This window comes from Nilaparvata lugens, chromosome 6 (assembly GCF_014356525.2).
Source record: "Nilaparvata lugens isolate BPH chromosome 6, ASM1435652v1, whole genome shotgun sequence".
Classification (NCBI taxonomy): domain Eukaryota; kingdom Metazoa; phylum Arthropoda; class Insecta; order Hemiptera; family Delphacidae; genus Nilaparvata; species Nilaparvata lugens.
The window spans coordinates 385,101-410,016 of NC_052509.1; the positions used below are offsets into that span (position 1 = coordinate 385,101).

At 32.8% G+C, this 24,916-nt stretch overlaps 2 protein-coding genes across 3 annotated transcripts in view; one reads left to right on the forward strand and one right to left on the reverse strand.

Annotated features, from left to right (window-relative positions):
- The window catches only part of LOC111052842 (longitudinals lacking protein, isoforms H/M/V), a 29,017-nt gene extending 19,400 nt beyond the window's left edge, over positions 1-9,617 (reverse strand). The window contains exons 1-5 of one of the 2 annotated variants that reach the window (XM_039429882.1): positions 9,478-9,617; positions 8,415-8,611; positions 5,812-5,988; positions 2,804-3,203; positions 1,899-1,964 (exon numbers count right to left, since the gene is read on the reverse strand). In XM_039429882.1, coding sequence (XP_039285816.1) covers positions 1,899-1,964; positions 2,804-3,203; positions 5,812-5,988; positions 8,415-8,609 — 838 coding nt within the window. In that variant the 5' untranslated portion in view covers positions 8,610-8,611; positions 9,478-9,617. Of the gene's footprint in view, positions 1-1,898; positions 1,965-2,803; positions 3,204-5,811; positions 5,989-8,414; positions 8,612-9,100; positions 9,239-9,477 lie in introns of those variants that run through there. The other variant, XM_039429883.1, reaches the window with a different exon arrangement.
- A 7,100-nt stretch (positions 9,618-16,717) lies between these two features.
- Positions 16,718-24,916, forward strand: part of LOC111052838 — a 57,553-nt gene continuing 49,354 nt past the window's right edge. Inside the window, exons 1-5 of the mRNA XM_039431322.1 lie at positions 16,718-16,772; positions 17,135-17,219; positions 20,372-20,547; positions 22,179-22,294; positions 23,706-23,859. Coding sequence (XP_039287256.1) covers positions 16,745-16,772; positions 17,135-17,219; positions 20,372-20,547; positions 22,179-22,294; positions 23,706-23,859 — 559 coding nt within the window. The 5' untranslated portion in view covers positions 16,718-16,744. The remainder of the gene's footprint in view (positions 16,773-17,134; positions 17,220-20,371; positions 20,548-22,178; positions 22,295-23,705; positions 23,860-24,916) is intronic.

Here is a 24,916-nt window from a genome sequence, read left to right on the forward strand (position 1 = left end):
ACTTGATCAAGTATATTATTACTTGTTCAAGTATTACTTGCCCCAAGATTCAAGCATTCACACTGAAAAATATTGCTTGATCGAGTGAACTTGACTGAAGTAACTTGATAAATGTAAAGAATTATTTTAGTATGAAACTTGAAAATTCGTGGGAATAGTTGATAGGGATGTAGTTAATATGAAATATGAATATGAACTACATGACGTTAATAACTACAGAGAGAGTTCAATTTTATTGACTATTCAGAACAATAATTTCATTCTAGAGTGCTGTACGAAAAGAGGTTACTTATGAAAGAGTGGATTCGTTAGACCTCTATATGAAAAAAAAGAAATACATAAATATACATGTAGGGCCTATATCTTTCATATAAGCTGTTCTAATTGACTTGAAAAATAATTATTATCTAAAGACAGAACCTGTCTTTGAAAATTCTGAAGCTTTGAAACATTTTATTAAAATTGATTCTCATTTATTATAAACGTAATTTATTTACTATATCTCCTTATTTACCATCCCACATGAACTTTTCTCAGCCGAATATTGAGATTCTTCTTGTTAGCTATGGAAGTTTATAGATATTTTATTATCATTATGATTATCAGGCTATACGTTCTTTATACTAGTGATTATCATTACGGTATGAAACATGATGCTTGTTTTTCGGTCAATAAAGTTATTCACTAATATATACAATGAAAAAGAATAGAAACATTAGAAACTTACCTTTTTATTGGTTGAAATGCTGACTCATTAGCCAATTTTCTGAAGAAACGAAAACTGCTGCTGAAATATCTCAAGTTATGAAGTTTCTCGTTTTCTATAATTGAACCGAAACTCCAAATTCTTGGATACCGTACCAAAATATGTGATAAACAATTCCTATTTGAAACAAATATTATTATAACATATTTGAATAGTACATCACCAACGTAACAATCAGAGAATACACCGAAATTGATAAACATTTATTTGATTGATATGAAAATTGAGTGATAGAGAAAACTACCCAGTCTTAATTCCGCCTATCATTTCATGTATTGAAAATACAAATACATTAATCGAAAACTAGAACCAAACGACAGTAAACATCGAAGTAAATAATTTAGTTAAAACTTTTATCCCGTTTTTATAATGATCCGTCAATAATTAGGGACAAAGGAATTTTACTGTAGATGAACACACTGTCATGCAATATAAATAATAAAATATTTCACATGCAAAACAAAGATATCTAATCAATTCTGAGATAGAAGATAATATGATTACAGAATCACTTGTTTTATTCTTAACATCTGAATGCAGTGTCTTCTTCTTCAATAATTCGGTGATTACATTAAACTGAAATATTTAAAAGGCAGCTTCAATCGTATTCTTTAAACAATGCTGCAGCACATCTCTCAAGTTTGCTGTAGATCTAATTCCAAGTATTTAACACCTCTCAAAGAAATCTAGCTCTTGAAAGTGACTTGGGCTCGGTTGCAAAAAAGCCTGTTAAAGTTTTAAATGAGATTAAATGTCACAAGAACCAATAAGAGAAGTCTTCTTTTCAGAAAAAACCTCTGAGTGGTTCCCGAGGAATTTAATCATGATTAAAATTTTACAGGTTTTTGTGCAACCGGGCCTTAGATTGACCAGTGGACTAAATACATATGATAGCTGAGTTCCCTCATGCTATAATGAATATCCAGATTCCTGAATGGAATAGGCAATATGGTTTATTAATTTATTCTAATCTGAAATTTATAAACTTCATTTCGATTTTAAAGGAATATTCTCAACATGATCTGATCAGATTGTCCAGAAGATATGGAGGCCTATGAAATTAGGAGAATGTATAACTATCAAGCAGTTAATTAAAGTATTCAAAGTTTAAACTTTTCTTTGTAACACTTACCCTGTGTGCCTTCCAGCCCTTGATCCAGCGAACTTGAAAAACTAGGAGCAGGTGCGGTCAGGGGACCTAGAAAATGCATTTCAAAATTTAAATGATATTCTCTATTGATTTGTAAAGAATAAACCTTGGTTGATCATTTAAACATTGTATAGAATTGATCATTGTTAACAATAATCAACAAGATGAGATGACCTGAATCATAGCCATCTACTACAGAATGCAGTAGAAAAAGAAACAAAATCAAATTCTTAATTAAAATAAATTCGATACTTGGGAACTATGCTTTTCTATCATTAATCTGAAGCGAAACTAACTTAGCCTTTAGTCTATAGTTCTCCTATTTACGGACAAGGGCTTTGCGGAAGCTCTTTTGTGAATAGTATTTTTGTTTGGATCGGTTCTCACATAAAATGTTAAGGTATATTTCCATCATCCGTTACATCATTCCAAAATGTTGATATGAGTTGTGTACTTATACGTTTAAAGTTAATTTCTACTGTATTATTGATACATTATAATATAGTGTCAAATTGACTTTTCAGAAGTACCTAGTATCTTTGAATTGTTAGTTATAGGTACCTGATGAGATGTTTTGTATTTTGTTGTATTGCTGATGTAAACAATAAAACTTGTAAATTCCAACAGCTATCAAAACCAAAGCAGCCTTATTTTCATGATTTAAATAATGCAATTTGAAATGACATAATCACATGTGGATTTCCTGTTGTAGGTACTTTAAACAGTTGATAAACTGTTACTTCATATTTTTATCTTTATATTAAATCAGTTGTTTGCTCTCATCAAAGATGCGTGTATTTCTAGTGAATCCATTACTTTTGAACTAGTAGTTTCTACTGATTACACAATTCAAATAAATATGAAATAATGAAACTGAAAGCACGAACCTGAGTTAGTTTTGGGCATGGGCTGATGATGAGGATGATGGTGGTAGTTGGCGGCACTGTTCTCGTTGACAGCGTTGGCCTGCAGCAGAGCAGCAATGGCCGACACATTCGGCTTCACTTCCTCCACCACCTCCTCCTCTGGCGGACTGTCCTGTTCGTAGAACTGTTCGGCGCTTCGCCGGTCCTGTTCGCAAAACTGTTCGCCGCCGGTACGCCGGTCCGAATCGCCGCTGAAGTCGATCGGCACCGGCGAGCCGCTGACGTCATAGCCGACGGGACTCTCGCTGCGAACCGAATCGTCGCAGCCTTCTTGATCGTCGACCACCGCCCGCCGCGGCACCTTGCTTTTCCGCTTCGCTTCCGGCGTGCTCGGACGCTTGTTCAGCGATTTGTTTTGTTCCTTCAACGACAAACAATATTAGTTGACCGAACGTAGTGAGGTCTATGTTTCAACTCGATTTTCTTTTGTCTGTCTGTATGTAACGCGATTACGGTCAAACGCTTTGATAGAATTCGATGAGATTTGGCAGGAATATTCCTTTTTCAACTGTGCGTCGATGTATACACAAGGTTTTTTGAAATTTTGTATTTCAAGGATAATATGAAAAAAAGGAATTCCTCCATACTCTGATATCACCATATTATATCATCTACTTTGAAGATAGGATCAATCAGACTATAGAATTATTCTTAATCAATCAGCTGACAAGTGGATTATTCATTGCATGCATTACACAAATGCCTGGCCGTGTCTATTTCTATAAGGTAGGGTTTCAATATTTTTTATGATGCGTGCCCATCAGTATCGATATTCTCACATTTGAAAAACAAATTTAATAGGCGATTGAAAAAAAATGATTAAATGAACTAAATAGGCTAATGCTGAAGAAATTATAAGCAATATTCTTAATTGGAAAAAAATTTCAAAGTAGTTGAGAAATATTTTTATCAGATGGAAAGATTATCACGGAACTAGATAAATTAAGTATCATATGGGATAAAAATTCGAACGTGAACTGAGTTTATTAACATAAGTAAGTTTTTGATCTTGGAGAAAACAAATAACAGTTTTTAAGAGTAAATTGTGATTCATCTGAATCAACTAGAACAGGTGACATCAGATACTTGTGGATGAGAAAACTGCGTGAGGTCTACTGTTCACAGAACTACTAGTAGCATCACAAATCGATTAGAATCGATTAGTGACACTCATGCCGCATCTATATGTTGGCGCAATGAAATCCAATGTCGGCCAGCGCTAGTGTGTGGATGGGTGGTTTGCCAACGCTCGCCTTCATTGGGTACTGGTCACATTGCAGGCTGGGCTAGCTTACTGAGCCAACATGTAGCTGCGGTATCATATTATAGTATTCATCATAGGTTTTCATTTGAAGGTTATGATTAATACTGCATATAATCTGACAATTCCCTAGTCAATAGACTGCGGAGAAGAATAAAATTAACTATATAACCTAACTTGAGAATACAAGTCTTTTAATTCAACTTTATGTTTGAGGGTTATATTAAGGGATATGTCTATGTTAATATTGGTTTGACTTTGATTACAATACAAATACAAATATTTTCTTTGAGTAGATGAAATATTGAAGCTTCAAAAAAAAGTAGTCAGAATCATGAATGACTCGGCTTCTCTGGATCACTGCAATCCGATTTGTATTGAATTGAGAATTAAAACAATAGTTAACTTATACATTTTAGAGCTAGTGACATTCTCTTTGAAAACATTACCCTACTTGACTTTTAATTAAGATGTTTATTTATTTATTCGTGGACAGAATCACAAATCATATAAATATGATTAGGAAGGAACAACAGGCTTGGCCCAAAACTATTCCATTCCCAAATTTTGATAAATTAATAAAATGTCTAAAAAATAGGTTATGTTTCTACTGTAAAACGTTCAAGTTCAATTTTGCATGTTCACAAGCATGAAACTCGAAATAATGAAAACATTTTTACCGACTATTGCAGATTGAGTAAATCTCTCAAAAGCCATACGGTACTATCTAAAAAGGTTTATAACAAGTTTTCAAACCCCTTAAACAAATATCCAAAGAAGATTTTCCTTCACAAATTAAATGAATGGCTTTTAAGAAACCCTTTTTATAGTATTGCGGAGTTTTTCGAGCACACTGACATTGACTTCTAAAGAGTGCCTAAATATAATTGTTTGAAACATGTAATTTATTGTTATGAATAAACCGGAACTGTTTGCTGTGATAATATTTCTGTTTTTGAGTAAGCGAAATTTATGTATTATATATGTATGATGTATGTATTATGTATATGTTGATTATACTGATGACTTTATCAATAACATGTATTTGTTCATGGCAATAAAAACATTTTGAATTTGAATTATTGCATGAGTATTAACTACAAAATATTGTGTATTTTTTCCCAATCTATCTAATTAGATGTGAGAACATTTGAAAGATTATTTCAATTATATGATACATATGTTTGCTACATTGAAGTATTGTTATTTCGTCGCATTATACCGTATTGAATGAGCATACCTCTAACAGTGTACAATATCTTGAATCGGTTTCTCTTCAGGCGGAGAAAAAGGTTCTCGTTCTACAAAGTAGCTCTCATCATAATATGAAATTACTAATTAATGTCAAAATCCCAACAAACATTCAACTCAATAAGAACCGGAGAAAATTTCATAAAACTGACTCTCTCAGCGAATACGGATTTGCATCCACAAACACATCTTTCAGGGCAACACTGAACTTAGCGAGACTGACAATATTCTTCAATTCATTTGTCAGGCAATCGAAATCTTTCAGTCCCGTATAATGTGGTCGCCCTCCAGCAGCGTCAGTCTCTATGTAGGATACTAGAGGGTAGTCAAGTAGTCTTCAGTACAAATGAAAATTCAACAGAATTCTCAAAGATACACTAAAATATACATGAACATACTGGAATAACCTCTTGAATCTTTAAATTTGGTAGAAATATATCAAGTATTTTGATCTCACCTGATTATCACAGCCAGTTAACCCCTTCACTTGCAACATTTCCGCCGTTTTGAGAAATTCGGGCAACTCTTCCTGACAAACGCTGACCTCCCCGCAGTACATGAACTGCAGCAGACCTCCCAGCGCTGTGTACGGCACATCTTGCAAAATCACTATCGGATGTTTGCAAGGGTTTTGCTGAAATCAACAACAATAACATCACAACTATAGGCCCAAAGTTTATGAATTTGGGCTACTTTACACAAGTTTTAATTAAGATTAAAATTTTCCTAACCTAGGAATTCTTTTGTGGCAATTGAACTAACAATGAAGACGCTTTTAATGTCCACAATTGAAATTTTCCTAACCTAGGAATTCTTGTGAGGAAATTGAACTAACAATCAAAACGTTTTACTACTGACCGCAACTGAAATTTTCCTAACCTGGAAATTCTTGTGAGGAAATTGAACTTTCCACACTTTCTCCAAATTGATATGGGTGTCTCCTATTCATTCATTTTAAACAACGAATGCAGCCTACTGGCAGATATGAAGGTGCTTACCATGACTAAAGCCTGGTTTTCACTAGTAGAGTTAGTGGTCGAGTAACTGGCATACTAACTCTAGCGAGCTCACTCTACTCTACTTACTTCGTAGAGTAACTGTTTTCACTACAATTGAGAATAGTAGGTAGTGTGTTGTCTAGTGAACAGATCTAACCTTAAAATGTCAATACTTTTTAATAAATCAACACTTGAACAAATTAACATTTTAATAAACTAGTAGTTCTGTGAACAGTAGACCTCACGCAGTATTCTCATCCACAAGTACCTGATTGAAACTATAGAACTTATGGAAATACAGCAATAGACTGGCTTCTCCACACATCTGTGTAATCACTTGTCAGCTGATTTATGATGAATAATCCTATAGTCTGATTTTTACTGTAATATTGGCGTATGAAGGAGACTCCTTTTTCCTTTTATATTATCCTTGAAATGCAAAATTTCCAAAAACATTGTATATACGTCGAGGCGCAATTAAAAAAGGAACATACCTGTCAAATTTCATGAAAATCTATTACCGCGTTTCGCCGTAAATGCGCAACATATAAACATTTAAACAATCAAACATTTAAACATTAAGAGAAATACCAAACCGTCGACTTGAATCTTAGACCTCACTTCGCTCGGTCAATTAACACTTTTTAATGAATTGATACTTTTTTATTATTAAAAAATTTTATTATTACTTTGCTTAATATTATCACAAAATCTTGTTAATTTTATTGTAATGTATACTTCTAAAATGTTAACTTTTTTAAACTTTATTAACTTTGTTAACTTTATTACTGTTATTATTTTGTGATTGTAGATAGCCTATATCTGTAAAATTATTTGGCAAATAAATTTCAATTTTTAATAAATAACAATACTTCTTAAACTTCATAGCCTACGGAACGACTCTAATCTACTAGCTCGAGACTGTTTTAATTAGCATAGTAGAGGTAGAGTGAGAAGCGGTGGTAGGGGAAGGCAAGTGGTTGAGTACTATCCCACGGTGCTTCCACTCTACTCTACTAAAAACTAGTACTCTACCATGAACGTTTTCATTGGGAGAGTTCACAAGATAGTTAGTACTAGCCCAGGGAGCTCTACCACTAACTCTACTAATGAAAACCAGGCTTAAGAGTCAAAAAATAGTGGAGCGGCAATGTTGCAATCCATACTTACTTTCATACTTGTTGTAATTTCACTAAAAGCCTTGCAGCCGTGGTCGTCAGAAAGTATAGCAGAGATGGTAGCTGAGAGTGTTTAAATAATGCAAGTGTAGCAGAGAAGGTGGCTGTGTGTTTAAATACCTAATGCATGTATCTAAATGTCACCGCTTCCTTCTACCTTCAACGCTCCTCAATGTACTGTCACACTTGAATTTATATGCATTACTTTTCAACACTCTCATCTACCTTCTCTGATACCCACTACATTCGCCGCTCCACTATTTTGACCCATACTATGAGATTCTGTTATTTTAAGAAAAAGTAGCAAGTGGAGCTTCAGTAGTTATTCGGTCACATCTTCGAAATGCAAGTTATGTTTCAAATTCAACCCCTTTATTCATGCAGGGTGTTATTTGTGATGAGAAGCATTCCCATAGTTTTCTTTCTATTTTTACATCTACTTATTTTTGCTGAGTTGTTGCATGTTGATAGGTGTTCAGTTAAAATGTGGCAAGTTGATTGGTGACGAGTTGAGATGTGGCAAGATTATTGATGCAATTTGAGAGGTGGCCAGTTGAGAGACAGGTGGTCAGTTGAGAGGTGACAAGATGATTGGTGTGAAATTGAAAGGTGGCAAGTTGAGAGGTGGAAAGATGAGAGATGACAAGTTGAGAGATGGCAAGTGTAGAGGAGGCAAGTTGATTGGTGTAAAATTGAAAGGTGGAAAGATGAGAGATGACAAGTTAAGAGGTGGCAAGTTGAGAGGTGTTGAATTAAGAGGTGGCAAGTAGAAAGATAGCAAAAAAGTTGAAAGGTCGCCAGTTGAGAGTTGTCTTGTTTAAAATATTGTCTCAATGCCTAAAATCAATAAATAAACAAAAACTATTTGTTATTTAGTGTCTCACCTTGAACAGCTTTTTAAAGTAGGGACTGCAGACGGAGAGCACCACTTTGTGGGCTTGCACAAATTTTCCATCAGCTGCTATCGTTACATCCACCAAATCCTCCTCTTGGAGTAAGGTGTGGAATTCTGTGCTGAGGTTACTGTGGAAGTTGTTCCATCTCAATGAGAACTGTTCTGTGAGACCTGAGTCGTTCATATCTGAAAACACACAAATCACTTGATGAAGAATTGGAGAAATACAACAGAGAAGTGAGTTTTGCGTTTAGTAGCATGAATACAATTTCATTATAAAAGTGAACAGACAAACTCAACAAGTTGACTCATGAAGAAGAAGAAGCATACGGTAAAGCATTTAAAGCATTGTCACAAAATATCTAACAAGTAGTACGAACCTTATAAGGTGGAACATTTAATGTGAGAAATGAAACAGAAGAATATAATATAAACTTAATTTAAATTGCTTTAAATACCTAATAAAAAAAGTATAATCCTATGATCTGAAACATATTTGTCAGATCATTACACTCTAGCTTCCTGATCATTTAGAATTGAGGAATTTTTATACATTATAATAGAAAAGTGCTAATGAAATATAAGAATCATGCACTTTGTCTAATCAACTGATATCCAATTTTAATAAATAGTGTAATTTGAAGTGATTCTTTAAAATATAACTTGACATTTTACCAGAGTAGAATATTCCTGCTTCGCCGGAGTTGCACAATGAAATAACAGAGAGAAGAGAGATCGAGATCCATTTGTTTGGTGGTAATAACCATGACTAACAACCATGACAGTTCAACAAAACCCATGCTAGCGTACCAAGAAATCGAAAGATACTTGACATGCAATTCATCAATACATTTTTAACATCTTTGAATCCTGTAAAGCTTAATATTTGTGAGACGAACCTTCTTTCAAAACAAAGAAGCTATGTCAGATTAGTTTTGAAAACGACCATACAAAATTATTGTTTTGGGCTAAAATTCATGTTTATTATTTCATAAACAATGACACTTGTTATTGAATGTATTGTTGAATATGACAATAAGCAAATACGGTACCTTTTATCGTTTGTGAATGAATGTAGAATATAAAAAGAAAAATATTTTAATTTCATAGAGAAAGCCGCGAATATTCCCAGAAATGCCGCAAGAATTTACAAATTTACAATTCCAAGGATGTCGATTTGACATGTCCTTGATGTCACCTGATTGAATTTAACCAACAATGTAATAATTTGTTATGGAATGAATATTATTAAATTGTGATAAGGTATTTTTATTATAAAAACGTCATTGTTTATTATATTTCCACCACAAATTACAACAACTATTCTCTCATAATTTATTGATTTTTGCATAATTTTTTTGGTTTTATTGCTCATCATTCAAGTAATAGCGATGTCTTTATGGTTGGTGACACTGATATTTTATGAGCAGCTGTTAACATAGCGCACTCTTGACGAAAAATACAGAACCTTCAAAAGTAGGCTTCAGTTCAGCAGCAAAGCAAAAGCAGCATCAGTTTCAGTGAAATTTGTTGGCTTGTGACGTGAGAGTTGCCAACTCTTTGTCTCTTGTATTTGCGTTATTTTTGGCAAAATTTACGGGATATATTATCATTTTGTGAACCTTCAAATCTAGTGATACGCAGATTGATGTATCATGTAATTTGAGCAGCGAAGGATTTGACAGGTAGGTTCCTGGAAGTATTCCAAGGTTATTACAGCTTCTTTATCATGAGACACGAGTTATGTGAGAGTGTATTGGGAAGATAATCTACTAATGATAGTAATGGCCTGTTTATGTAAATATTCGTTCTAGTCCGGTGATAAATTGGGTGCATCATTGAAGTAGGACAATTAGTAATGATTGAACCAAGATCAAGTTCGCAAACGATTTAGGCGAACATACTCCATAATATTGTTTATTTGACAAATTTGATTGTAAAAAGCTTGTAAACAGCACAGTTTGATAAACATTGGTAACCTCAATTTTATTTATTTCTTTGAGGCGTTAGTAAAAATTAATTGTTCATCACGATATCCTTATTTATTTCAATTTTTGTTTAATATTTCAGATGTATATATAAATTACCATATTGCTGCCAGTAACATTTTTATAATATCCAGATCAACTACTTTTATTTTTGCTGTATTCATCGGTATTGCTATTACCTGTATAATTCCTTATAATGATTCTAATATTTTTTTGGCTATCTAAGAAAATAATGGCAAAGTTATATTTAGTATTAAAGTTTAGGTTTGTTCAGAAAGCAACTTTTTTAGCACTTTAGAATATTTAACAAACTTGAGTAGGCTATAAAAAGTAATCTAAATAGTGTTATTTAATTGCTAAAATTTTCATATTCCTTTCATATTTTATGTTTTTGTTGTGTACCGTACCATTATTTGTTTAATAGAATAAGCGAATTAAACTAGGCCTATGACTCATGTGGTTGAAATGAGAAAATTTTAAACTTTTAATTCACAACACCACTCAAGTTAGGTATATAAAAAAATAATTTACTGTTTATTGGCGTCTTCTAATTATAAAAAAGTATTTGGATAAATTAATTTTAAAATTATTTTTTACAACTTTATTTTTGTGTTAAAATATATAATCTAGCCTACATAATTTCTCCTCTATGCTTAATTACCACCAATCTAACAACACTCTGATTGTGCTTTTTATAACATTATCTTTAATGAATTTAGTCAAGCCCAATTGGATATTTTTATTTACAAAGAAGATTGTAAATTTGTTGTTAAGCGTCAATTTGGATGCGACTTAATGTTTCATGAAAAAACCTTACTAGCCTAATCCATGCAATAAATGCTTAAAAAAGGGTATAAAAGGAAAAGGTGGTAAACAATTTTTGACCCCGTAGTTCTGTTTATGGTAGGTTAGTAGGGAGGTAAACATATCAATGTCCCCATCCCTACCACTTCTGCTAAAGGGATGAGTGTGGCTTGCAAGTTGCATTTTTGAATTTTTTGCTTACACGCTTTGTCTTGTAGAAAAATGCGTTCAACCGACATGACTCACACACACACACTTCACACTCTCTCTCTTGGTCTTACAACAGGTCTCCTTCCTCCAGACTGTCCCACTAATACCTTCCTTGGCACACGCATATCTGGCATCTTTTGCAAATGTCCTGTCCATCGGAGCCGCAACAATCTTATTTGGGCCGATAGTGGGGTTTCTTTGTAAAGTGTTGCTAACTCTGCATTTTAGTATGGATTGTCTCGAACCGACATGACTATGGCTTGATATATGGTCTACAATTTTTGTTTAGTGGAGTTTTATGATATTTCCATCAGATTTCGAGATATTCGCTTTTGAAAGTGTTATAATGAGTTTTTATTCAATGTCTTGCTCTTTCAGGGCTTATAACTCTCCATTAATGCATCGTGAAAATGAATGCTCATCGTAGGTTTGTAGAGCATTAAATTATTTTCAATTTGATATGTTATTTCACGTTTTCCTTTCATTGTTATGGCAGATTCAATGTGGGGGTGAAATGTTCAACTCTGCAACAAGTGTCAACTTAGCGGTTCACACCTTTAACAGACGGACTAAAGATGCGCACTTTTGCTATGTTTACCTCCTCAGTAGTCCCAATTGAGCTGCAAAGTCAAAAATTGTGTTCTAGGCATTCATTCACCTCAAATTTCATTGTCAAAAAATGATCAATTGTCGCAAAATTTAAAATGTCACCCCCACATTGAAGCTGCTTTGGCAACGAGAGGAAAACATAAATTTGTGAAACTATTTATCCATTTATTTATTGGATAGAGTAAACAATACACTCGTCGGAAAAGAATGCATCAAATTGAATATTATTTAATTCTCTCCAAACAGGCGATAAGTATTCACTATCACAATCCATTGTTGGAGGGTTATAAGCCCTAAAAAAAGCAACAAAAAAATGGATGAGTACTTACAATTTTAACAATTTTTCCAAATTCAAGAGCGATCATCTCGAAAACTGTTGGAAATATCACAAAACTCCTCTGAACAAAAATTGTAAAGAATTTATCAAGCTTATTTTTTGAATAGTTGGTCATGTCGGTTGAACGAATTTTTCCCAATATATATAAGCGTGTAAGCAAAAAATTGAAAAATTCAACTCTCCAACAATATTATTGTGGAGTTATAGTATTACTTCAATTTTGTATAGAATAGTCATGTCCCTAAGATGAAACGTTTTTGATATGCAAGAAACCAAAAAATGGTACCTTTGAACCCCCCCAAGCCACTCAACAAAGATGATAGGGGTGGGTGTTTTGATACGTTTCACCACCCCAAACAGAACTGCGGGGTTGAAAAATGTCTTCCAAACTTTCCCCTCTATAACCTTCGCTGGCGGGACTAATAGTTTCTAAATAGTTTCAATTTCGTTGCCATACCAATTATTAAAAAAAATTTATTTCACAATTAATACTTCAAAATATTTATTAGTTTGTTAGTAATACATAATTCAATATTATAGTCCTTCAAATTCTCTAGTGAACCAACTTCTGTAATCTAAATAATCTGTAGATGATAACAGACAATAAGTGTAAAAATGGCAATCAAATGACCGCAGTAAAGGTGTAATTCCTTATCGACAACCCAACCCACGCGGCTAGAGCCGCTGCGGCTGGATCACAAAACCTTCATTCATTAGATATGAAACGCAAATGCAATATAGTAGTCAACACTTTCTGTTCCTCTGTCGCCATACCGTTCATACAACATAAAATCTAATGTATAATCGAATCTATTGAATCAATAGCCGCGGCGGCTCGAGTCATCGCTTAGGAATTGCACCTTTACTGTGGTCATCTGTTGGTCATTTCAATAATTAATATTGGGGGACCGAGCTTTGCTCTGCAATGTAAAAACATATACAAATTGTAACGAAAGATTGAATTTATAGTCTATTATTATATAGACTATATACTGTATATATACTATAAATTGTTATTTTGATGAGTGATAGTAGCTAGATAGTACCTAGATTTTGATTTGGACTGTAGTATAAATTTGAAAAGGGACAGTTTTTGGCATAAGCCTGTTGTGCCTCCTCATATAACTGTGAAAATAATTGTACGACTGAGAAAATGAGAATAAATAAACTATTAATTCAATCTTTTGTTGCAAATTTTCTATATTTTTACACTCCAGAGCGAAGCTCGGTCCCCCGATATTATAAACAGATATACAGAAATTGCTCGCTTAATATAATAGGATATTCAGATTACAGATAGGAATTTGATAGACACTGTAGTATATGGTGTATGATTCAAATCTAAACTATGAGTAATCTTTACATTACTGTACATCAATGAACGTTTGCTACGTTGATAATAGAATTTTATAAATGACGAATGTAAATCAAAACCGTGAATCACGACTGAAAACTGAATAACTTTCCCGAGTTTCTGTTGGATGTGACCATATCTAGTCACAATAGTATACATTTGAAACCACAAATCTATTTACTCAAATATCAAAACTAAATTTTACTAATATTTATATGGAATGGTTCCTATTTTTGTTTATTTTTCCGTATTGCAAATAATTCCTCACCATCAGTCATTGAACACTTTATTTTAACTCTATTTTTTCAGCTTTATTCAATGTGATATTATTCTTCCAATTTCATTAAGGCTTCTTCAATGTCAATTCAGACTTCTCTTGAACTTGAAATTTCATTTCCCTGTTTATTTAATTGTAGGTAACAACTACTGTATCTACAACATGAATATCGTCTAGGGGAAAAGTTTATACTATGCTAGTTGAGCCACAATATAAAAAGTTATATTTTACTACTATGCTCTATTTTGCAGACAGTATAAATAATAAATTATATATTATTGCATATTATGCAGCCATTTCAATAAAAAAGTATACTTTATCTAGGAAATAAAGAAGTTGCTATGATGGCACTGATCGGTCCCTTCAACAATATTCTGCCTTTACTTTACGCATGTTCTAATCACTTTTTTAATATTTCAATCGTTTTTAAATTCTTGAATGTCAATAAGAGAATTGAAAAGTGTTGGAAATGTCATAATATTATTTCAGAAAGGATAGTACTGAATCAAACTGACTAATTATAACTATACTAATTTGGTATCTACATCACCTATACTAATTAAGCCATTAGCTTTTCGATTAAATGAAACTTGTCTATTGTATATCATGAGGCCATATTTGGTTTTATCTGTTGTCCTTGTCTGATCTGAATTGATTCCCAAGTAGTGTTTGTAATTGAAATCAATTTCCTTTTGTATTGATAAGATATTATCTTTAATGTGTTATCTTCTATTATGATATGAATAGGTCATTGAACGTCTGGTTCTCTATAATTCTATCTTCAATGGGGAATAATTTTTATAAACTTGGAATCTTTATTTGATGAATAGAAATCCAATTCTCATGTTATCCTGTTTAGTATCTTCTCTCACATAAATAAGTCATAAGCAGTTTATTCAATAATTATGATTCATCGTTTGTTTATTTCTTATCAAATCAAAAAGTCATTTTATTCTATTCTATTTCTAATTGTTTGTTTCAATGGAAAAAAAATTAATCTTCAATAAACTCATTTTCTTTTTAAAAATTTCAAACAATGGGGTCTCTCGGATTGTGGAAAATACTCGGCTACATTATATACATATCATGAATTAGTCCAGTCAACGAAAGATTATAATGTAATAAAACATTATTAAAGATTATAGAGTGAAAAGTTTGGAACACAATTTTCAACTCAACAGCTCTTTTAAGGATAGTAAGAGGATTAACATATCAAAAGTCCTAGCCCCTACCCCCTGTGCTTATGGGTGGGGGTGGTTTGAAAGTACAATTTTTTCATTTTTCGCATATATCTCGAAAACTATGCATCTTATGAACATTTGTATCTTCTGCAAAATTGAAGCTTAAAAAATTACCAACAAGTTTTGTCCTTCACATTTTTTCCATATCTCTCTTAGTTTCTGAGATACCCGCTCCAGAAGGTGAGACATTTTTTGAAAAAACACTTCTTCTGCCTTCAAGTTTTTCATCTTTTCGGCCTTATAATTTTTGAACGATTGATGAAAAAATTCCGTGCTGATTATGAGCTGATAGTGAATCAAATTATCTTCAATTTGATCTATATTCTTACTATTTTACGCATTTCCCTACGACTGTTGCAGCAATTTTAGTGTAGAGAGTGAAATTTTCTGTTCAGCAACAATAGATCAGTTGACAATGAAATTTGAAGGGGATGTTTGGAACACAATTTTCGAATTTGCAGCTTTGTTGAGACTAGTTTGGAGGTGAGCATATCAAAAATCCCAACCCTTACATCATGTGCTGAAGGGATGATGGTGGTTTGAAAGTTGCGTTTTCCACGTATTACTTACATGCTTATATCTTGGAAACAATGTGTTATATTGACATAATCAACTACATAAAAATGAAGCTTAATAAATTTCCTACAAGTTTTGTCTGATAGAGATTTTCGATAAATCCTATACTTTTCGAGATATTTATGTTCTAAAGTGATGCATTTTCCATTTTTTCGCTTATCGCAATCATTTGTTGAGAAGTTTTAAGACTTGAAAGAGCGAAAAAATAGAAGAAAAACTGGTTTTCCGAAAATGCATCACTTTAGAACATAAATATCTCAAAAAGTATAGGATTTATCGAAAACCTCTATCAGACAAAACTTGAAGGCAGAAGGGTTTTTTCAAAAAATGTCTCACTTTCATGGACGGATATCTCCGAAACTATGAGAAATATGGAAAAAATGTGAAGGACAAAACTTGTTGGTAATTTTGTAAGCTTCAATTTCACAGAAGATACAAATGTTCATAAGATGCATAGTTTCCGAGATATATGCGAAAAATGAAAAAATTGTACTTTCAAACCACCCCCACCCCTTTAGCACAGAGGGTAGGGGCGAGGACTTTTGATATGTTAATCCTCTTTCTATCCTTAAAAGAGCTGTTGAGTTGAAAATTGTGTTCCAAACTTTTCCCTTTAACTTATACCTTTATTTGAGCATTCGTTGCCTGGACTAAATTGAGTGCTTTATTACTATTTAGCATAGATTAATATACAGAGTGATTTTTTTAGTCTTGTTACCCTCTTGTAAGTTTGTGGTAATTTGCATCTAATGAAGGAACATTTTGTTTTGTTGCACAAAGTTGGTAGCCCTACTCAATCACTATGCACTATACACACAGCAGTAGCAGTGCGAGTTGGAGTTAGTCATCATTGAGCTGTGGAAGTGTAACATTCTTAGTGGATTCCGGTCGTCTTATGTCCGGAACGTATTTTACCTTAGAACATGAATATTTATGGTGAAAAGAGTCAAAGTATGTATAACCTAATGGGGTGGAAATTTTGAGCATATTCTTCAATAATCTTCAGTAACTAAGAAATGAGTGATAAAATAGTGTATTTTTCTGTATATAACAACTTCTTATACATTCTTTACAATTGAATTTCCGTTTTATAGATTAGGCCTTCATGAAAACTCGGTAACAGGACTAAAAAGTCACTCTGTAGTAGTGAGGATTGATCTATTTGTACGTTATTTGAGTGCGTTATTTATACTATTATACTGTGAGGACTGCTTTATTTGTACGTTATTTGAGTAACTTATGTATACTTCTAACAGTTATTCAAGAATGAATTTATGTTGATTACATTAAATTTTATTTTTGTTCAATTTCAGGTTCCCTGAATATGGTTGTAAATCGTAGTGACTATAAACGTAGGAGAAAAGATGAACCAGATGTATTGCCGGAAAGTCCAAAGCGGTAAGTTCAAGATTTTTTAACAGTTTTTCTTTCATGATTATTTTTAGCAAATTTTCGACTTTTCTCTAGATTGTTTTATCAGGTATGAGGAAAAGCTTACATAATTGTTTCGCATAATTTTCTTTTAAAAAAAATTCAGTACGGTTCATTAATAAGCCTGATCTACTTGTAAAAAATTATCAAAACAGTTCATTAATAAATTTCCAATCTATGATTTCATTCATGAATCATCAAAGTTATTGACATAGAAATATAGGAATTCCTCTTTAAGAACAAACTAATGCTTTGTTTATCGACCGATTTGCTAATCATTTCTGCTCAGCACGTACTATAATCATTAAAGATAGCAGACATTCGTCACCAACTATAGTAACATTCCCACTTCAAACTTTCAGAATTGGTTAAATGGGAGATGATTGTGATAATGATAAGGAATTCTGTAATTCCTGAATCTACTATACTTCGTTGGTTAGGAATCGTTAATTTGAATATTCATTTGTAGAATGTTTAATCATCATTGTTATTAGCACAAGATCTAGTCTTACATTAGTCAGCCAATATCAGACAGTTATCAAATTAATTTCAGCAGAAATAAATCAGTTATAATGACAAAATCACATTTGTAATGATAGTTATAATGCCTGGTCAATTTGTGTTGTTTTGCGAACAAAGTTGAGTATTACTGCGAATTAATATTGTTTCTAATAAATTTATGTCATAATAAAAATTATCTATTCTAATGATAAATTTCGTTTATTGTCTCGACTAAACTTGAATCATAGAAACTGTGTATTGAAATAACTCACTGAAGCGTGAGTTATCTCTCTTGAGAAATCTCTTTATTTGTCGAGTCTGATATTTCCATCAAGTCTTATACCAATTCAATTTATTCAATTTATTCGAAACGATTTCATATTAAAGATGTTATTCATCAGTGTAGGATGACTCAGGTTTCCTATACCAACCTTTACTATTAGACAGCAATTGACTAAAATTGAATGCTACTCGAAATTATGCCTTCTCTACTTCAATTAATTCCGGTAACTTAGTTTCATTAGAAAAATACAATCTGTTGAGTTATTCATTCATAGAACAATTTTACTACATGTCAAATTCTATTCAATGACACCATATTCACTATAATAATTTTCTCATTAAGTTATATGAAAAGGTGTAAATAGGCCTTTTCACTTTCAAATCTAATTCTTAAGAAAATATACAAAAACATGATTCACTCTGAATATAATTCAAATTTCATTTGTTGCCCAAGGCACATTATAATAAAATATTGTACAGGCACGGTCAATATACATAAAAATCACACAACTTAACACTCAACATAAAAAATAATCACATCATTCTATGCTGTCCAACATAATGCTAAAATACTGTTCTAAACTATAAAAACATTTCTTCAATAGGAACTTTTTAATTTTTTGTTTGTATTCCTTCTCTGGTAGTTCTCTTATATCTAATGGTAGGTGGTTATAAAATCTGATTGCCCAGGCCTTAAAGCTGGTAAGACTAGATCTATAATAGTGAAATTTATTTCGGATGTTTAATCGATTCCGTGTGTAATGAGAGTGGACATTATTATGACTAGAAAATAAATTTAAGTTAAGACTTCACAAACAACAAGCATTTGTATATAAAAATACATGGCAAACTCATAATTCCCAGTCTTATGAATAAAGGCTTGCAATGATAGAGAGGTGGTTCATTGCAAATAGTTCTAACTGCTCTCTTTTATAATACAAAAAGGTTTAAGGAGTAGCTGCAATTTGCCCACATTAAAGCAAAAATATAAATTATCAAAATTCTATACATAGTACATAAATAATAATTTATTGTTTGAACACTTCAATCTTTCCTTACTTACTCCCAGCTCCATCTATGTCTAAGTTGATATTTGGCCGCACCAACAAACTGTCCCCACGTAGTTCGCTCCTCAGCAACTTTTTCTGTCGCTCCAAGCCGCTCCATATTAGTCTTAACCTGTTGCCACCGTCTCTGGCTGGGTCTCTCACGGGGTCTTCTTCCTGGAGTTATCAATCTTTCCTACACTTGATAAAACTCATAACTTGAATAGGTTAATGTATGCTTAAGAAAATATTGAATGCAAACAGATATCCAGAATTAATAAAAAATTATAAAAACAATATAAAAATCTTAAAGTACCCTTGATAAAATAGTTGAATTATTTTAAAGTTTTTAAAAATAAAGGGTACTTCAAGATTTTTATATTGTTTTTATGAACTTGTTAAAAAGTAGCCCATGTGAGTGAAGTGCTTTTAGATATCCAGAACTATAACTCAACCAAAATACTTGGTTCAAGTTGCATAAAAGCCTGTTAAATTTTAATCTAGATAACCAATATGAAAAGGCTTTTTCTAGATAAAGCTTCTCTGATCCACTGTTAGGCCCGGCTGCACAAAAGTCTCTTACATTTTAACTGTGATTAAGTGCCACGAGATCGAAAACCAATCAGGGAGGCTTCTTTGATTGTTTCTCGCGGCATTCAATCATGATAAAAGTTCAACAGATGTCCGTACAACGGGGTCGTAGAGTTATAATAAAAACGTTGTCACTTCCCACATCACATAGTATTTCAGGACGTCTCGAAACCCTTATTTAAATTGAAATTAAAGAAATTTTTAATACAGCTGGGAGTGGACAATGCAGAAAACATCATCACAACAAATCATAATACCTACCTTGATCGATAAATTCGCTGGTGGTGTCAACCTGTCTACTGTTCTTGAAATCTGTATGCACCATTACACTAATTAACCTTTTTTTATTATTTTTTTTAGCTATCCAATAATCCTCTGTATGTAATAGTTATATTAAATAAGATTCTGAATGCATCAAAATTAGTGTTACCTTTCTCTCTATCAAACTTGTAATATGCAACTCTGGTTTGCGCACAGGCATTTTTTGCCCATGCAGACCATTTTCTAAAGATTTATTTGGCTTAGTGTATTCATGAGGTTGTTTTATTCTTTGTTGTTGTTTTATATTGAAAATGAGTACATAAGATTATTATCTTTACTTTGTAAAGTGCATTTTTTTAAAATAAATATCTTTTGTCTGTCTGTCTGTTCTATTGCATCTGTGTTATTTTCCAATATGTTGTAATTTGTTTTGTGCAGGACAAAAGTGCATGCTCAGCGCAAATTCGCTCAGGGCTCTTCTTCGTCAGTAACGAGTCCGACCTTGACTCCTGTCAAGGACAAAGTCAAGGTCAATGGATCAGCACCACCAGCTGAGCTGCTTCCGGCCAAGAGGCCTCATACGGAAGACTTCCTCACGTTTCTCTGCTTCAGAGGCAAGTTCAAACTGTCGTTAATTTGCTATACACTAGGGTCATTTTTACAACCTCCGTACACCTATGAGACACAGACAAGCGATTTTCACAGAGCTGAACAGCTTAGCATTCCCACAAAACGCCCTGTGATCGGTACGGCCAGGTTGTCAATTGTTGTCGGGTTACAAACCTCGAAACATGGCCGACTTACTTGTGTCTCCCGCCGTGCAAGTGCTGCTTGCGTAGCGTTTTTAGTTTTTGCTAGCAAACTGCAATAGTTCAGCATAAATCCAACGAAGACCTATCCAAATTCACGCAGGAAACGTTATGAGTGATGATATTGGGTGTGAATGGTGTCGGAAAGTTGGTACGTCAGTTAAAGTTAATTCCGGAATCGTTGTGATCCATGACAGCTCGGCTTCACAGTGCTGGTGCAACCAAGCGGCTTCCCCAGAGAATCAAATGGGATAATTTCTATCATTCACCATACAAACTTTACTTGGCCACTTGTTATTCATACTTTTTCCCCAAACTCACGACATGACGTTGAGGGGGGCAGAGCTTCCATAGTAACGAAGTACTCCAAAACAACGACATAGTCCACTCAAACTCATCTGACGGCAGCATTTTATGGATGGGGTTTCGGTAGGCTGGCCCACTGGTGTCAAATTAATGTAAGTTAAGGAAAAAACCGAGAATATAAATTCTAAGCGAGCTCACTTATATCTGAACAATTTTAACTAATGAATCACCATACCTACGCTTTAAGGCACTGGTCTTGTACTTATCAAGCTCTTAGTGAGTAAATAAACTTAGGGAGTTTATTATCAAAATGGTGTCCTGTGCTTTGGGATCTACAAAACATTCAAGTACTCTTGTGAATGTGAAAATACATTTAATTGAAAATTCAAGTAATTGATAAGTATGATGAAGCTGTACTCAGACAAAGTATAAATTCATCACAGACTTTCAAGTTACATAAATCTGGCACATTACTAAGAATACCACGAAAGAGAACCTCCGTAGCGATTTTTCTGTTCTCTAGCTGCTTCAAGTTGTCATTTTATAAATTATTGTTATGATGATGTGAATTGAAATAGCGAAAAAGTCGCATTCACATTTCAGTTGTCTTCTTATTTTGTTTGGATGTGTTGGTCCGTACCCGTTTGCTCAACACTCAACAGCACTTCAAACGAAGATTAACATACTTCAGGATTATATCAAGTTATTTTTCGCATTGCATTATAAGTATCACAATTTGATAAATTGATTGTTTAAACTGGAAATGAGATTAAACTGCTATTGATCATAATATGGACCTTAATGTAATGGCCCTTTGCAACTCAATCTTAAGATTCATACCTTTGTTATTATTTCAAATTATAATGCAGTGTAAGAACGAGGATGGGGCGCAATACGGTGAGCTTGAAAGTAGGTACTGGTATTAATTTTTAGAGAATTAAGTGCCAGAGAGGGCTGGCTGCGCCCTAGCTTCGCCTTCCTTGGATTAAATAAATGCTTCAATTAAATTTTGTTTCAAGTGATTATTTATCATTAATTTTTGTATGTGAATACTAAGTATTCCAATAAATAATTTCAGCTTTTCATAAAATATTTCGTGTTTTAATTAATTTTGTATTGTCACTTGACAGGAACCAGGATTCTTCCTGAAAGATTGAACTTCTTCAACACAGCCTCTGTGCCCGAATCACTCGATGATGAGGCTGGAACGTCCAGCAATGCAAAACAGAAGAAAAATTCGGATCAGGTAAATTTTTATCTTGCTTGTTTCCTTTAAAATATGAAGTAGGCTCTTTTCTAGAATATAAGAAGAATCGAACCAATAAACGTTGATAAAACTTCAAAAGCTGTTGTTGAATGAAGCAATAAGCTGAATAAACTCAGAACAATAAGTTGAATGGAGACTTGCACTTATACAACGGTTCTAGAGGCGTTTCAAGGATTTGGTTCCCATTTTTAGTGTATTTACTTATTTATTTATTTAAATTGTGTACAAATACTTAACATAAGGAAAGGCACAACAGGCTCATGCCCAAAACTGTCCCATTTCCAATTTATACTATACTGTCCAAATCAAAATGTTGGTTATATCACTTTCACTTTTCAAAATACAATTTACACTCTTCAATACTCAGATAAAAGAGCAAATTATGAATAAAATAGATACTATTAGAGTCTGAAATTAAAAAATCTAAAACAGTAACTAAATAATTATTCAAAAAGTCTAAATTTTGAATGAAACTAGAAATTTTTGAGCTAAAAACTTCTCACTTCACAGAAAACTTTGTACAAGTACTTGTAAGGATAATAATCTATGATGTGAGGGAACACTGAAGATAGTGTAGTTGTGAGGGAAAGTTGAAAATAGTTAGGCTTAATTGAAAAATATCTGACAGTTTCAGTTATTTTAGGATAGTTAGACCAAGAAGTATAGTTGTAAGGGAAGGTTAAAAGATGTTAGGTGGTTGAAGATAGTTAATTGAAGAATATTTGATATTTAATAGAAGTGCTAGTTGAAGTTAGGCAGCCCAATAGTATAGTTGTGAGGGAAAGTGGAGGAGGATATAGTTGAGTAGGAGAGAGTGAGCGGTTTTTGAGTGGAAGAAGATTATTTTATTTTATTCAGTGATACAAATGCCTCAAATTGTGTGACAGTCACCAGCTCAATCAAATAGAAAATAGTATTTGTGTGGAAGTTTCTCATTCAGGATTTGTTTCGATTGTGTTTTCAATATTGATCTTTCAATAAGCTTTCATTGAATTAGTATTGGAAATACTTTTTCGGACTCTATCTACCTCAACAAGTCACACATCAATCAAATGACTGTCAAATAGAACTGTATTATATTGGTTTTATTGTCTTTTTTATTTAGGGCCACTTTTAATATAAATAAAAATATTAATCCGAGTACCCTTTTAAATTATTTTGTTACATGCATGTTTCGGCTACAAGACTTAATGACATTAGTAGCCGAAACATGTAGTGACAAAATAATTTAAAAGGGTACTCGGATTAATATTTTTATTTCTATATTGGTATTATATAGGATAGCAGTTCTATTCAGGATTTCCCATTTATTATTTGTTTCGGGCGTGTTGTCAATGTCGTTTCTTTAATAAGTTGGTATTGAATTAATTTTGGAAAAATACTTTTTCAGGGTCCATCTACCTCAGACGTTGATCATGGCAGGAATAAGGCCAAGCCAGCCTCTGCCCAGGACCGAGCCGCCAAAGCTCTGCGCAAGAAATATCAGGAGCAAAGGCTTGCTAAGCAGAAGAAAACATGTTTGACCAAACTAACTACTAAAACAGGTAGGCTAACTGAAATATGATCGACAACTAAATACTAACCTACCATGCATTTAATTGAAATCTCATTCTATATAATAGTTTTCATTCTATTTCATTGATTCCATTTCAACATTTTTTTAAGGATGAGCTGTTTTCTTTTTTAATTGGATAAAAGAAATCGATTACATACATAAAATACAATAACCATAGAGTTCTGCCAAAGTCATGCAGTCTGTTAGCTTTGTTCAATTGGAAGACAATCTGAAATAATTGTTGTAGCAATTTGTACTGGAAAACAATCATTAATATTACTAAAGACTGCACCGCTGCTTTATCTCATTGTTACTGGATTTCTAGTTTTCTTCTGAAGTTGAGAGAACTTATTTGTAATATAAATACATAATTTGTATTTGTACCAAGTCAAGGCCAGTAAAAATAACAGATATAGCAGTGAAGCAGTCTTTAGTGATATTAATTATTGTTTTCCAGTACAAAATGCCAATACAATTATTCCAGCTTGCCTTCCCATTGTATAAAATACAATATACGAGAGTGTAATAGGCTTTCACGTGGTTTTCAAATTATAAATTAGACTTAATAATGGAAAAGCGAGAATGTATTTTTCACTTTTTTCTTGTTTCTCTATCTGTTAACAACATTGTATAGTATGTTTTCTTGTTTGTATAATTTTATATTTGAAATTACTATCTTGTATTTGAAATATCATCCATGTAGCTTACTTGTGGCTTTCTTATTCAAATCATGAAATTCAAATGTATTTTCGCTTTTCTATTATGATGTCTAATTTTTATGTTAACATGAAAAGTAGTAGCCTATTGCATTATCGTATATAGTATTTTATTAATAGAAATTAAAATTAAAAACTCAGTACCTTTTTTTGAATTATTTTATCACTTCATGTTTCAACATTGATGCCATTTTCAATAAGTAGCCCAATGGCATGAATGTTAAAACATGTTGTGATGAAATAATTCAAAAAAGGGTACTGAGATTTGTATTTTGATTTCTATTTTTATTATAAGTAGCGATATACAGAAAGACAATTATAGTATTTTAT